At 38.8% G+C, this 15,845-nt stretch overlaps 1 protein-coding gene across 1 annotated transcript in view; it reads left to right on the forward strand.

Annotated features, from left to right (window-relative positions):
• LOC113040251 (partitioning defective 3 homolog) overlaps nucleotides 1-15,433 on the forward strand; it is a 61,937-nt gene extending 46,504 nt beyond the window's left edge. The window contains exon 23 of the mRNA XM_026198589.1: nucleotides 15,313-15,433. Coding sequence (XP_026054374.1) covers nucleotides 15,313-15,433 — 121 coding nt within the window. The remainder of the gene's footprint in view (nucleotides 1-15,312) is intronic.
• Nucleotides 15,434-15,845: the final 412 nt, after the last annotated feature.

Consider the following 15,845-nt stretch of genomic DNA (forward strand, 5'->3'; position numbering starts at 1 on the left):
CAGCACTAGTAAAAATATTTATTTAATTGAGTATTTGCCAAATTAATTCTAAGGTTCTGAATAAAAGTAAAGTACAGAAAGTTTTAGCTAAATTGGTTCATCATGCATTGAAACTCTACTGTGAAACAGGCCTAAGTTTGAATACTTGCTCTGGGTGGAGCTTGTATTGCGAATGTTATAGTACATTAAAATCTTAGGTCAAAAGAGCAACAACAAAAACTTTTGATGCTATACACATCTTTCAGGTTTATATTAGAAGTTATTTTATTCATGATATTTCAGACCCTGTGGCTCATCCACACACTGCACACATGGTTTGTTTTTGGAAAGATCCACTGAGGGGTCAGGGTTTTTGTGGTAACTGGTGGTCTGTGGTTTCAGCAACTGAGAGTTTGTGTCTGATTGTGGTCTAATGTTTATAAATGAACAGCAGTGGGGTGACGTTACTGAAGCCCTGCAGTGCTGGTGGTTGAACAATCTGTCATTTGGGCCAAGTTGTGCTCTAATGATGAATGGATCAAAATACAATCAACCCAATATAGAGCTCCAGAAATCCTTTTTTATGTTTAGATAATTACTCTGATGTTTTCTGTCTTCCTCTCCCTTTCTTTCTTGTTCTGGCTAGTCAATGAATGCTCATTTAAAGGAATACTTCAGCCAAAAATGAATATCATTTATTACCCTCCAAACTCGTATTCTTCTGTGGAACACAAAAGAAAGAATCACATCTCTTGCAAAACTCCATCTGTGTGCTTGTGTGTCTGTTATTAATTAAAATATTGTGTAGATTAACAGTGACAAATGACACAAACAGAAGAAATCTTTTCTCTCAAGGCCTCCCTTAATGTAACTAAATCCAGTATTTGCAATATTATCTAATGGATTTAATCTGTCGCAGCTCCTGATTATTAATAATGAGGCCACACATGCATACGACAAACTGAGTATAGCGATAAACAGACATTAGTGGATGATAACCATCTGTTAAAAGCTGAATTTTCCACTGAGACATCAGATTGTGTGTTTTGTGTAATGTGACATATGGTTTCAGATCTTCTCTGCTTCGTGTGCTTAACTTTTACTCGCTGGAGAAGTGATGTCAAATAGAGGTCAAAAGTTCAGAACCGAGTCAGGGTGACCCAAAAAACAACGTTATCACGTTCCCAGACCTCCTCGATCACCACTGTGCCTCTAATTGCTTCTGGGACTGTCTTTGTGGCTTTTATTAGAAAGCAATTGCTAAAGGACGTCTGTGGCCCTGTTTACACCTGGTAGCAAAGTGCTAAATTATTTCTCACAAATAGAAATTTAATCTAACATCAGCTGAGGAGTGTTTTTTTTTTAAAAAGTTCAAATGGATGTTAATACCAGGTGTAGACATGGCCTAAGAGAGATGCTTTAGAGTGTTTCTGGAATAGAATTAGGTTTGTTGACTTAAATCTTTTTATTAGAAATTAAAGAAAGATTATTGGAAAAAGGTATGATCGGTACAGCCACTTTTGTACCATGATTTAATGTATTTTGTTACTTGAATGACCGTGCCACAGCTCTGACAGGGTTTGGAGTTTTTCTTCTCTAGTGTGCAATGCTCTCGATACAGTTTGCTGTTTATCTATGAGTAAATTCACCTGCGTGTCTGCTGCATGTGCAATGATGGTTCGCTAGCTGTTTATATGTGTGTGTGAATGGAATGGAGTTCTGCTGAATTGAGTGGATGCCCTTTCTCTGACCCCTCAACAAGACGACCTACTTTTCTGACAGAACATTGTTCTTTTGTTGGGGACGCGCCTCTCCTCTCCCTGTCTTTTTTTCCTCTTTTTCTTTCAGGAGACAGTTTCTCTTTAAGTAGGCTGCTTTCTCGGTGTACTGTATGTATACATTCTAAAAATAAGAATCAAGTGTGTAGTTTCTTCTCCTCTTCCTTATTCTATGGTGTCAGGTTCAACTGTTTGCAAAGTTATGAAACACACCTGGTTTGAACGTGTGGAAGAATTAGTAGCCACCAAAACCTAGTGAGTTGCCTTGATGTCTGCTGTCTAAGCATTGTTATTTATATGCTAATATAGTATTTATTAATGTTGTGATCGTAATGGTTCTATTTAGATTCAATTTATTTGTATTTCTGTTTCAGTTATTGTAGTACTTCATTTTAATATCATTTCAGTCATTTCAAATGTAAAAAGTATGATTTATTTATTTCAATTAGCGAAAACTTTTTCATAGTTTTAGTTGTAGTTAACGAAAATAGCACCTCTCCGATTTGGGAAGTTACATCAGAAATTGTAGAAATAGCACTCCACATATTGTTCACAAAAGATTCTTGGTGAGTTTTGCGTTAGCATGCTAAAAGCATCCAACATAGCACACTTTCATCAAGGATTTGTCTATTTGACATCTGCATTTACATCTGCGAGACATATATTTTTTTAGAGTGTCTGGTCATCTGCAATAAGTCTATAGGACGTTTCCTATTAGATGTCAAATAGACATTTAGAAAAGTCTGAAAATTAAGATTCTTAAATAGATTTCATCTGTTTTCCAGATGAAACTATCTTTAACAGACATCTTGTAGATGTATATGTGCTATCTGGGATGACACTCAAATAACGCAAATATATTGTATAAAATAGTACTTTTCTAATTGAATTTAGCCTTTCATCTCTGCCTTTGGTGTTGAATGAAATTAGAATATTTAAAATTGGTATTTCTGCGACTTTGTCCACCATCTTTGATCTTTTTTTTATTGACTTTGTCACAACCCACATTAAAAAATACTATGGTAATTTATAGTAAATATTATAGTGTTTTTGAACCATACTGTAGTAAAGTACTTGTATTAATTTGTTGTGGAAATTCTATGCTTGCTGTGGTAATATAACCACAGCATTCAATTGTTTTTTTTACAACTGTAGGGTATACTGTACAGTTTACACTACAACACACTACAGTTTACTTTAGTAAACACTAAAGTATACTACCGTATGTATTACAGTTTATCAGTTCAGTATGCTGTAGCATTCATTAACATTTAAGTTTTGTAAATAATATAATATATTCAGTATAATACACTTTACTATACTATGATTCAAAAATACTAGTATTTGCTATAAATTATTATTGTATTTATTGATGTGGGAATGCAGGCAGTTCACTCTAGCTATCATCTGCATTTTGATGATCACAGAAATCATATGAACTGATTCACTTAACATGGTGTGTAGTTAAAGATAGTCTTATTTCATTACAAAATGCAGTTAAGTAACCTTTTTTGTTTTGTTTTTTTGCAGTATTCCATTTTTGTTAAACCACGTTCAGCTGTAGTATCACTGGTAGTAGGTGACTACATATTTCAGAGAGAAGGAGTGACTCCAGTGTGACATTAAAACTGTCCCCTGCGCGCACGACTACATGTTCAGATTTAATTGGTTCTGTTGTCGACGCTTGCGCTCAGTCATTCTCTTAGTTCTGCATGTGCTTGTGCGTTAGCTTAGAATTATCATCTCACTGTCTGTGTTGTTAATGGCTGCTGCAGAACATGTCACTCAGATGAATGAGTCATTGGGAGTTTATATTCGAATGTTGTAACTCATAATTATGACTTGAATATAAATATGAGCTGATTTTATCATAAGCACTTGGTAGGAGTTTCCTCAGCCTGTGTGTGATCGTTAACAGTGTTTTCTGTAGGTCTGTTCACAGCACATGACCTGACTGACATGTGGAACGGTACAGAGACATGTCTGAAGTGTGGACTCAAACCTGCATCAACCAGATTAGAACCATGGTTTAATGTGTCAGGAACTTAATGTCCCTTTTATAAGTGAATTGAGAATGCTTTTTAAACTTCAGTCTTATTTCTGAATTTGAATTTGAGATAATTTGGTAAACAGGAACTACACTTCCTTTGAATTTAACTTCAAGGAAGTGAAATTAAAATGATTAGGAAAAAAATCTAATAAATTAATGTAGCCCCATTAAGTAATTACCAAGAAAAATGAACTCTTGTCAAGAGAAACGTTAAAGTTGCAAATTTATAGATCATTGTGGGAAGAACTTTATTACCCAGAGATGCCGTTAAAGTCATCGTGAAAAATAAGATGTGTTTATTTTGCAAATCCACTTGTTGGTTTTAATGCAAATGATTCACCTCATGATTATCCAGTGCAAAATAGACTTTTCTCTGTACTTCTCCAATTTTTTTAGTCAATTTAAACACGTCTGTTTTTGAGTAAAAGACCAACATTGTAAAATTAAGTTAAGAAGTACTACATAGAATATTTTTTTTCCCGATAATCTGTTACACTTGTCTTGATGCCATAATAAAGAAGATAAATTCAATTGCCAATTCAGTTTATTTCAAATTTAACTGTTGAACTCTCTTGGATTTCTGTAAATCTCATATCCAAATTCAAATTGTTGTCAGTGTGAACACTCATTTAGACTGCAGTGCCATTAATTTAGCAACTTACTAACTCAAGCTCTGTTGAAGTCAACCAGTGCTTATTCAAAATTATAGATGTTTAGAACAGAGCTTCAAAAATACTCTTTTATTCCTGCATCTTTGTTTGTCTCGCTTAGAGTTTAGACTTCTTAAATTGGCCTTATGTTGACGAAATTGAAGTTTACTTTGCTGAATCACAGACATATAAATGTTTTTGTATTTCAAACCCACTTAAAATGTCAAGACACTGATTGGCAAAGCAGATCTAATGATCGGAATGGGGAATCACTCTGATGCTATCGATCTGACACACACATACACACACCTCACACATGATTGTGTTAGCAGAAGTAATGAGAAATCAATAAATACTGACTCCCTTAAATGCACAGGATTAATACTATTAGAAGTCAGTACACAGCAGTACGCACACACACACACACATAAACACACACTCCTTGCCCGTAAACCGCCAGTCCATTAGCCTTATCTTTTGGTCACATTAATGAAAGCTCTTACCCACAATGCACAGTGGTGTAACTCTGGCAACTACACCACACACATCTGCCCACTTATGCCTGACTGTAACCATGGAAATGGAATGGAATATGCTACATTGTCAGTTTGTATGTATGACTTTCTGTGAGTAAAAGTTTTTGTTTTCTGTGTTTTAGAGTTGCCATATTGTGCTTTTCAGAAAAAAAGGGGTTTTTACTTGGTAAAACAGCTAATGAGTCATTTAATGAATTGGGATCATTAAGCTAGGTAGCAATATACTATTTACTAGTACTTTACAATATTATAGTATCATAAACTTGTTAAATGTTAAAAATGTCTTGTACTGTATGTAGGAATTAACATAAACTTTCATTAATACATTTATAAAATAAGTAGGGCTGTTGTTAGTTGTTGACTCCTAATGCATTAACAACCATTAAAGTGCTTAATTTAGTTATGGCGAGTAATGTGCAGGCATTGTACGTAATCAAACATACTGTGCTAGGAGGTGGGATCTACGAAGAGCAGTCAAAGCCAAAGCCGAACCCGGATATGTCAGGCAGTTGAGAATTCCCATCTGTTTGTATATTCATGTGTGTGTGTCCATTGAGCATTGTATACTTGATAGTTCCATGGTCCGGGGGTTTCCTGCTCACTTTTGTCCAGTCAGAGTGAGAGCAGGGCAGCTATATTTTCTCTGCTCTCTCTCAGTCTCTCAGACACTTCAGGAAGAAGCGTTGATGGACTTATTTGCTGAAATTTCACCTCTCTTGCTCCTACAGCTTGTATTGTCACCCAGAGGACATAAAAGTATTTATGCTAATGTGAGAGTATTTCAATGCAGGGAATTTTCAGTTATAATTAAATTATTTCAAATGTAATAACATTTTCTAGTCAGGGTTTACTGCCACTGGCATCATTATTGCTCATAGTAATTATTACATTTTAAGGCAACCACGACGTTTGTACTACAAACATGAATGATCCTTCAAATTGTGCATCATGTTGAGGAAAGGTGCACTGATTTATGTCACTTGGGGTTTTAACATGTACAAAACAGCATGGCTCAAAGGATATTATACTTACAGAAACACATTATGGCAGTATGCCTTTGTACATTTTTAAAATGCAAATCATATTGGAATGATTTATTAACCTGTCAAATGTCACCCCGTACCGTATACGGGACGCCTACATTGACTATACTATATTACAATCAAATCTAATCTAATCTTGACAAACTATATATCATTGGAAAGGTCTAAGACTCCCAAATATATATTTTACCAATATTTTTTGTTAAAAATTATGTAGGAAAAGTAATAGATGAATTTATGACAAGAGTGCACCCTCAGAAATCTACATTACAAAAGGAGCTTTAACCTTTGTTTAAAAAAAAGACTACCTCGTTGTCTTTTTCCCTATCACTTTTTAGAAATCATCAGAAGTTATATATCACTTGAAAACATAAAATCTCAAAATTCATCCTTCAAAACCCATTTTAAAATCAGACATTGCATTACCATGTAAATGGTACATCAAAATCATGTTACAAAATGTTTTCAGTCATGAATTATAAAAATTTAGTTTTGTATCATGCACATTCAAGTCTATCTTCAAAAACGTGAGTGACAGTTAACAGGTTAAAGGATAATGTGACACTGAAGACAAGAGTAATGGCCAATGAAAATTCAGCTTTGCCATTGCAAGAATATATTACATTATAAAACCTATTAAAATATAATTTATTTGAATTGTAAACATATTTCACAATATTGCTGTATTCATTATATATTATTATCAAATGAATGCAGCTTTAGTGAGAATAAGGGACTTCTTTCAAAAACATAAAAAGACAAAAACATCTTATTACTAACTTATGACCATTAGCGTTTGTAAGTTTATGTGTGGATAAAAAATGGTATCTGTGGGTTTCATGCTGTTTGTTGTGGTGAATGTCCTGGGGTTTATTGTTTCTTTGATTGTTTCCAACAGTCTAGAGTCAGCATATTTATATATTTTTTTAGCTGTCTGTGGCTTTAATAAACAGACATGCTCGAAGATGCATACTCATCCTGAACCTGTTTTTGATTTACTTACTGGTTGGACTTAAAGTGAGCGATTCCTGCAAGTGTTCCAGCAATACACAGATCAGAAACACACACGTAAACATTCTTCTGTCTTCAAAGGTGAAGTCTGACTGCCACTTTGCCTCCCAGTGTCTCATGGGAGCTGAACCCCACTGCCTTTTGGGTCGTTTACAAGGCCGATCTCAAGCCTAAACTGCACCTCTGTGTGAGTGTGTATTTATGTGAGGTCATTCTTTGATGTGACTTAAACTCAAGGCTCAATGGGCCACAAGATCCTTTCCTCACACACTGGCTGAAGAGTTTATGCTCCCGTATGTTTCAAATTAGCAGCACATCTGACATAAACACAACACCATCATTTAAACAGATACTCATTATAACTTTCGATCCCCTTTAAAGATGTTTTCCTACTGTGTCAACGAACATCGATCCCCTTTAGGTGGGGTAACTCGACTCTTTGAAAGGCAAATGCAGAGTTAAATGCCTTATTAAAAAGAAGTGGTGGGATTTCAGAGTGCAGTACAGTGTAGAACCACAATTAAAGCATTGACAGCTCTGACGTTACCGAGAGTTAATGACTTAACAAAGCTGTCGGGACTGAAATACAACTTGCATGTTTAAACGAAAGGGAGGCCAAGTAAGAAACTTTTTTTTAAGAAATGTTTTGTAACAGTATACATGTCTTGTATACGTATTTTATAATGTAAAAGCTGCTTGAATCAAACAGTCCATGTTTAATGTTAAAGTATCACACAGTGTGTGTGTATGTGTGTGTGCGCATTGTAAAATTGTTTACCATGGTCTTGGCGCCTGTTTTTTTATTTTATTTTTTTGGGACCCATCACTCAGCAGAACTGTTCGCTGGCAAGACTTTATGCCTGTTCTCAATTTCCAGTGAGCAAAAATACAGATGAAATACAGACTGATGTGTATCAGTTTGTGTTTGGGAAGCTGTGGCCTAATGGTTCGAGACTTGGGCTTGTAACCCGAAAGGTTGCAGGTTTGAGTCTCTGTGCTGGCAGGAGTTGTAGGTGGGAGAGAGTGAATGAACAGCACTCTCTCATCCTCAATACCCATGGCTGAAGTGCCCTTGAGCAAGGCACTGAACCCCCAGTTGCTCCCCGGGCGCTGGATATATTGCTGCCCACTGCGCCGTGTGTGTGTGTGTGTGTGTGTGTGTGTGTGTGCACTTGGATGGGTTAAATGCAGAGCATTAATTCTGAGTATGGATTACCGTACTTGGCAAGTGTCACGACTTTCTTAAGTGTGTATCAGTTGCATTATTCCCATACAGTATTTGTTTGCATATATTGTTTAACTCATGTGAGAGTCTTTAGAGAGACCCGTCAGCTATGAATTGCAGAATATATGTTTGTGTAAGAATATCAAATTTTAATATCAGGGTAACGGGGTGTGTGGGTGTGTGTGTGTGTGTGTGTGTGTGTGTGTGTGTGTGTGTATATGTATACATATGTATGTGTATATTGTACATATTGTATGTGTATGTATATATATGTGGGGAAGTCGTGGCCTAATGGTTAGAGGGTTGGACTCCCAATCGAAGGGTTGTGGGTTCTAGTCTTGGGCCGGACGGAATTGTGGGTGGGGGGAGTGCATGTACAGTTCTCTCTCCACCTTCAATACCACGACTTAGGTGCCCTTGAGCAAGGCATCGAACCCCCAACTGCTCCCCGGGCACCGCAGCATAAATGGCTGCCCAATGCTCCGGGTGTCTGTGCTCACAGTGTGTGTGTGTGTGTGTTCACTGCTCTGTGTGTGTGCATTTCGGATGGGTTAAATGCAGAGCACAAATTCTGAGTATGGGTCACCATACTTGGCTGAATGTCACTTCACTTCACTTATATGTGTATGTACGTATATATGTGTATGTAAGTCACAATACAGTTGTTATATTTGAGTCATTTGTGCAGATTTTTATATTGAAATGACTTTGTAGTAGGATTTTATAATATGCTTTGTTGTTACCTATATCCACATTTTAAAATGATGCTGAATATTTACCAATTTTGACATATTTTCATATAATATTTATGATATAGCCAATAACCTTTAACCTGGTATTAAAAAGTGTACTGTTACAAATGAAGAAAAAACAAGACGTTTAATCTTGCTTCAAATATCAGCCAAATCAAACAATGAGTGCACAGCAGCATTTGTGACAATCTTTCCATTTGTGCACTTATAGCAAGCACTGAACTGCCCAAAATAATGTGGTCTTTCCAACAGGAAGACATCGTTACTACGGTGATAGTGATTCTTATATGCTCTAATGGCGATTGGAGGTCTTTTAAAGTACATTAAAACCGATGTTATCACAATTCCTGAGATCACTTGCACACTGCTCTCAGAACAAATTATGACCCATGATGAGACCATATGTCTCCAAATCTCCTTTCACAAGCTAGAAGCTGTTTACATATTGATATTAGATGCTGCATTATATGCTATGGCCGAACATTCATTCCTTTTATAAAGTGATCCGTCAGAGAGAAAGGATTTTTCTGCTTGTATCTATATTCTTGTGTATCAGTGGTTTTAAAAGCTTTGCTGTGTGACTGTATGCAGAGACTTTGCATCCTGTAGTTGAGCCATTTCAGTAATGACTCCAGATCATAACAGTCATTATAATCAGACTTCTCCCTCTATGCACCGGGCGAATGTTAGATGAGGCTGTGAAAGATTGAATGCAGTATGAGGCTGTGAGAGGGTAATTTCTAAAGAGGGTGTGAGAGGATGACTGTTTTAATGAGGCTGTGAAAGGATGAATGCAGTATGAGGCCGTGAGAGGGTGATTCTTAATGAGGCTGTGAGAGGATGAATGTTGAATGAGGCTGAGAAAGGATGAATGCAGTATGAGGCTGTGAGAGGGTGATTCTTAATGAGGCTGTGAGAGGATGAATGTTGAATGAGGCTGAGAAAGGATGAATGCAGTATGAGGCTGTGAGAGGGTGAGTCTTAATGAGGCTGTGACAGGATGAATGCAGTATGAGGCTGTGAGAGGGTGATTCTTAATGAGGCTGTGAGAGGATGAATGTTTAATGAGGCTGTGAAAGGATGAATGCAGTATGAGGCCGTGAGAGGGTGATTCTTAATGAGGCTGTGAGAGGATGAATGTTGAATGAGGCTGAGAAAGGATGAATGCAGTATGAGGCTGTGAGAGGGTGATTCTTAATGAGGCTGTGAGAGGATGAATGTTGAATGAGGCTGAGAAAGGATGAATGCAGTATGAGGCTGTGAGAGGGTGAGTCTTAATGAGGCTGTGACAGGATGAATGCAGTATGAGGCTGTGAGAGGGTGATTCTTAATGAGGCTGTGAGAGGATGAATGTTTTAATGAGGCTGTGAAAGGATGAATGCAGTATGAGGCCGTGAGAGGGTGATTCTTAATGAGGCTGTGAGAGGATGAATGTTGAATGAGGCTGAGAAAGGATGAATGCAGTATGAGGCTGTGAGAGGGTGAGTCTTAATGGGGCTGTGAGAGGATGAATGCAGTATGAGGCTGTTAGAGGGTGATTTCTAAATGAGGCTGTGAGAGGATGAATGCAGTATGAGGCTGTGAGAAGGTGATTTCTAAATGAGGCTGTGAGAGGATGAATGTTGAATGAGGCTGTGAGAGGATGAATGTTGAATGAGGCTGTGAACAGATGAATGCAGTATGAGGCTGTGAGAGGGTGATTCTTAATGAGGCTGTGAGAAGGTGATTTCTAAATGAGGCTGTGAGAGGATGAATGTTGAATGAGGCTGTGAGAGGATGAATGTTGGACGAGGCTGAGAAAGGATGAATGCAGTATGAGGCTGTGTGAAGGTGATTTCTAAATGAGGCTGTGAGAGGAAGAACTCTAAATGAGGCTGGAGAAAAATAATAGGGTGAAGTGCCCACTTTAACTGTGTGTTTTTCAAAAGCATGTGTGTTTACCTGTGAAAAGTCATTTTAAATGGGTCTGGTTTCATCCCTTCTTACTCCCAACTCTCTTTTTTTCTGATCATTTAAAGTAATAAAAGAGACAAGTTATTATTGTGTTGTCATTTTCATCCATGGTTGGTTGTGTATTGATTATTTTGACCTGATTCTGGTGCTTTGAGCTCACAGCTGTTAGATGAAAATGCCAGGAGAATGTGGAACGCTGTTGAAAGTGCTTATCTTTAAAGGGGTTCTCCATCCTAAATGAAAATGTTATCATTTGCTCGCCCTAATGTTGTTCCACACCTGCATGACTTTCTTCAGTAGAACACAAAAGAAGATAGTTGAGAAATGTCTCTGTTTTTGTCCATACAATAAATCCAGTGTCGTTTGGTTCCCAGCATTCTTCAAAATATCTTCTTTTGTGTTCTGCAGGAGACAAAGTAATACAGGTTTGAAATGACACGAGTTTTGGGTTAAATGTCCCTTTAAGATGGTCCATTTTGTTCTACTTTAGAATCTCATACACCTTTACCTTAACATCTAAAATTAGCCTTTAATATAAGCTAATCATGATGAACACAGACTAACTCAAATCATAAGAGTGTTCCTGTAGCTCAAGTGGTAGAGCATTGTGTTAACAAGCGCAAGGTTGGGGGTTTGAATCCTGGGGAACACATGATAAGAAAAAATTGTTAGCCTGAATTCAATGAATAAATTAAAATTTAATTGAAATTTTACATTTAATTTTAAATTTAAAAAGAGAGCTTTATGCATTTTTTGCATAAATAATGTATGAATAATTGTTTACCTTTCAAGACGTTGCCAGTTATTTCTGGCTTTAATTTTGTTGAGTTTTTATACTGACTTACTGCCGGCAATGCGAACCAAGCTCTTGCTCCGGTCGTACAGGGACCGAACAGCCCTAAGTAGGGAGCCGCTGACCCCATACTCCCGGAGCACCCTCCACAGGATGTCGCGAGGAACACGGTCGAATGCCTTCTCCAAGTCCACAAAACACATGTGGCAGTAAGTCAGACCTGTTCCCGGTGCATGTTGGACTCCGGCAGGGCTGCCCTTTGTCACCGGTTCTGTTCATAATTTTTATGGACAGAATTTCTAGGCGCAGCCAAGGGCCGGAGAGTGTCCGGTTTGGGGACCATACGATTTCGTCGCTGCTTTTTGCGGATGATGTTGTCGTGTTGGCATCCTCAGACCAGGACCTTCAGTGTGCATTGGGACGGTTTGCAGCCGAGTGTGAATCGGCTGGGATGAGAATCAGCACCTCCAAGTCCGAGGCCATGGTTCTCAGTCGGAAAAGGGTGGATTGCCCACTTCAGGTTGGTGGAGAGTTCCTGCCTCAAGTGGAGGAGTTCAGGTATCTTGGAGTCTTGTTCACGAGTGAGGGAAGGATGGAACGTGAGATTGACAGACGGATCGGTGCAGCTTCTGCAGTAATGCGGTCGCTGTACCGGTCTGTCGTGGTGAAGAAGGAGCTGAGCTGTAAGGCAAAGCTCTCGATTTACCGGTCAATCTACGTTCCTACTCTCACCTATGGTCATGAGCTGTGGGTCATGACCGAAAGGACAAGATCCCGGATACAGGCGGCCGAAATGAGCTTTCTCCGTCGGGTGGCTGGGCGCTCCCTTAGAGATAGGGTGAGAAGCTCGGTCACTCGGGAGGAGCTCAGAGTAGAGCCGTTGCTCCTCCACATCGAGAGGAGCCAGCTGAGGTGGCTCGGGCATCTATTTCGGATGCCTCCTGGACGCCTTCCCAGGGAGGTGTTCCAGGCACGTCTCACCGGGAGGAGGCCCCGGGGAAGACCTAGGACACGCTGGAGGGACTATGTCTCCCGGCTGGCCTGGGAACGCCTCGGGGTCCCCCCGGAAGAGCTGGAGGAAGTGGCTAGGGAGAGGGAAGTCTGGGCGTCTCTGCTTAGACTGTTGCCCCCGCGACCCGGCCCCGGATAAGCGGAAGATGATGGATGGATGGATGGATGGACTTTTTATACATTTCTAATCATTTTAAGCGTTTCATCATGTTCACACACAGATATACACTGCAATGATTCGGAACACACATGCTAGTTCTACTATAAAAGCTGTTTGCCCTCGAGTTCAGAAATAGATCACATGTATTATGGTAATGTTTACGTCTCGCACACAAGTAAAGAAACACATGAGGAATGTTGCATTTTCATAATTGATTAGATTTTCTGGCTTTGTGCCTAGCTTATATAGTTATTTCATAATCATCTGCCAGATTTAAAGTATTGAATGGACTGTTGAGTGTTGTTTTGTAGGTTTGTAGCGTAACGTCCTTAACAGGTCACACGCAAACTTTTCTACTCAAACATGACTGCTAAATAAGCTCCTCTGTGTCATGAGTGAATGTGTTTGTAATTCCAGTGAGTCTCTCAGTCTGATCTGAGAGTTACGCCACTGTTTTAAATGGCTCCAGCTGTTGGCAGTGAAAAAAGTAATCTCATAGTGGGGTCAGAGGGACATCCTGTCCGGCTTATACCATATAAATGTGTGCACTCGCCCGGGTAAAAGAAATGAAAAAACAGAACAAATGTGTTTAAGTCAATGCAGCTGACAATGGAAATGTAATTTCACACAGGTAATGTTACAGCCGCGTCAGCATGTAGACGCACACTCACACTGGCTTTCTTTGTTCATCTGGGCATTGTAATGCATTTAGATGTTGCAAGGTTATTCTTTATAGCCTTTCCGGAAACATTACAGTTCTTCATTGATTCTCTTATTGGATTAAATGGCTCCATGGTGTTGATGTATTTGTGTATTTTTGATGAGTATGTATTGATTGCTGTATGTTTTAGATAAGGTCTAAGTGTTTCAATGCCAAGCGAAAAAGTTTATTTGTGGTTTTAGAGCGAATGTTTGACCTATATAATTTTTATGTGTATGTGTCAGTGGCGCTGCTGCTGAATCTGCACTGCCATGGCAAATGTGAGAAATTATATTTCTGTTGGGAGTTTGCAGTCTGAAATGTGATGAGATACAAAGACCTGGGTGCTGTGAAATAATGTTAAGCATTGCTGGATTCAAAAACAACTATATAACGTGACTAGTATAGTCTGACTCACAAACAAATGACTTACAAACCAGTTGAGGAAATTGGACTAAAAGGCTCTCCGGTTACAACTTGTTTTTATCAGTCAAATGAACTTCACTAAAATGATTAATTTGTCCAAAATATCTGTCAAAGCAAACACTGAATAAACCTCATGCATTGATCCGCAAGTCTTGTTCTTTTTCGAAATTAAGGAAATTATACATGTACGAAAAGTATCATTCATTAAAAAAAAAGTGACATGGACTGATATTACTTCGACAGTTTAGTTAAAGATTTATGTCTGTCTATCCATCTACACACACACACAAACACACACACACACACACACACATACATATTATGCAACAGTTCTTTCTGGTACTTAAATCTGTATTAAATCTGTAAGGCCTGTATATCGGCACGCTGTGATTAACTACGGCATTCGCGGCCAATTGCCTATGGACGAATCAGAGCCATGCCGACATACAGCCATATCCCACTGTGAGATTGCTCATATATATACAGTATATATATATATATAGAAGATATACCAATATAGAAGATAAAACATGGAGTTGTAAATAAAACAAAAATTATTGCTGTACATTTAATAAGAAAACGCTACTTTCGTCTTTCTACTTCAAAATTGAATGATTTCTTGCGGCTTCTTTGTAATTATTTGTGAAATTACTAATAATTTCTGAGTGAAAATTGTTCTGCGCCATTTCTATATATATAGTATATTCATATTAAACACATGCATGTTTTCTTATTAGTCTGCATTCTTAAATCAAGAGTCATCTTCTATAACTAAGTTTATACGGCATATCAGTGTGTTTTAAACTGGACATCTGCTCATGTGTAAAAAGCCCCAGTTGCTGTCCTCTATATCGTAAACACTCAACATGTGATTATGAAATCGTAATAATTGGAAATCAGTCTTGTTCTCATATCCACACACATACGCACACACATCTATACTGTAATGTAAGCTGCCACTTGTCCGTGTCTGGTAAATTCCGCTGCGGGCTTTCCTGATCTGATCTTGTGGATCATAGTTGCCTAGAGAGACCATGTTTGTTGTCCATGTAGGCATCTGGACCATCTGTGCACCGTGTGTGACACCTTGACCTTTGTTCTCATAAAGGTAGTGGAGCGTAACTAGATGACCTTTTAGAAAGGGTCACACTTCCAACACCTGTTCCAGGGAGGATAGGATCAAAGGGATTATGATGTAATGTTCTAATGTGTCATCATGTGCCCTCTTCCTCCTGTTCCTGACAGGCTGACACTCAGCAACCACGACCGAATCCAGCGCTTACGCCAGGAGTTCCAGCAGGTCAGGCAGGAAGAGACGGAGCCAGATGATCGCCACCGTGCCTACAGCTTGGAGCAGCACTGGTGAGTGTGTGAGCGGAGTATGTGCACTGAATGTCCATGAGCACTGGACGTACACCCCATGGTCTCTGGGAGCTCCCAGGAAGAATAAGACCAAGTCCAAGGACTGGAACGGTTAGATATACGACCTCCAAGCCTGGGCTAATACTAACCGCTAACCTGAGATCACTGCATGCAGGAGCATGTCACCTCTGACACTGACATTATCAGCTAACAATGCTAACATCACCATGTGTTCATCCATCCGGACTGTTCACCCATCCATTCATCTGTTCAGCCATATCACCGCTGTCATGACTTCAGCAGATCGTGAATTAAGGCAAGAACTGTGACTGGCTAAATGTATGTCTGCAAGATGGAAGAGTGTGTGTGTGTGTGTCTGAGTATAAAAATCTATGTTTTTAGACTGAAGTTGTTTA

The sequence above is a fragment of the Carassius auratus genome, chromosome 2 (assembly GCF_003368295.1).
Source record: "Carassius auratus strain Wakin chromosome 2, ASM336829v1, whole genome shotgun sequence".
Lineage (NCBI taxonomy): Eukaryota > Metazoa > Chordata > Actinopteri > Cypriniformes > Cyprinidae > Carassius > Carassius auratus.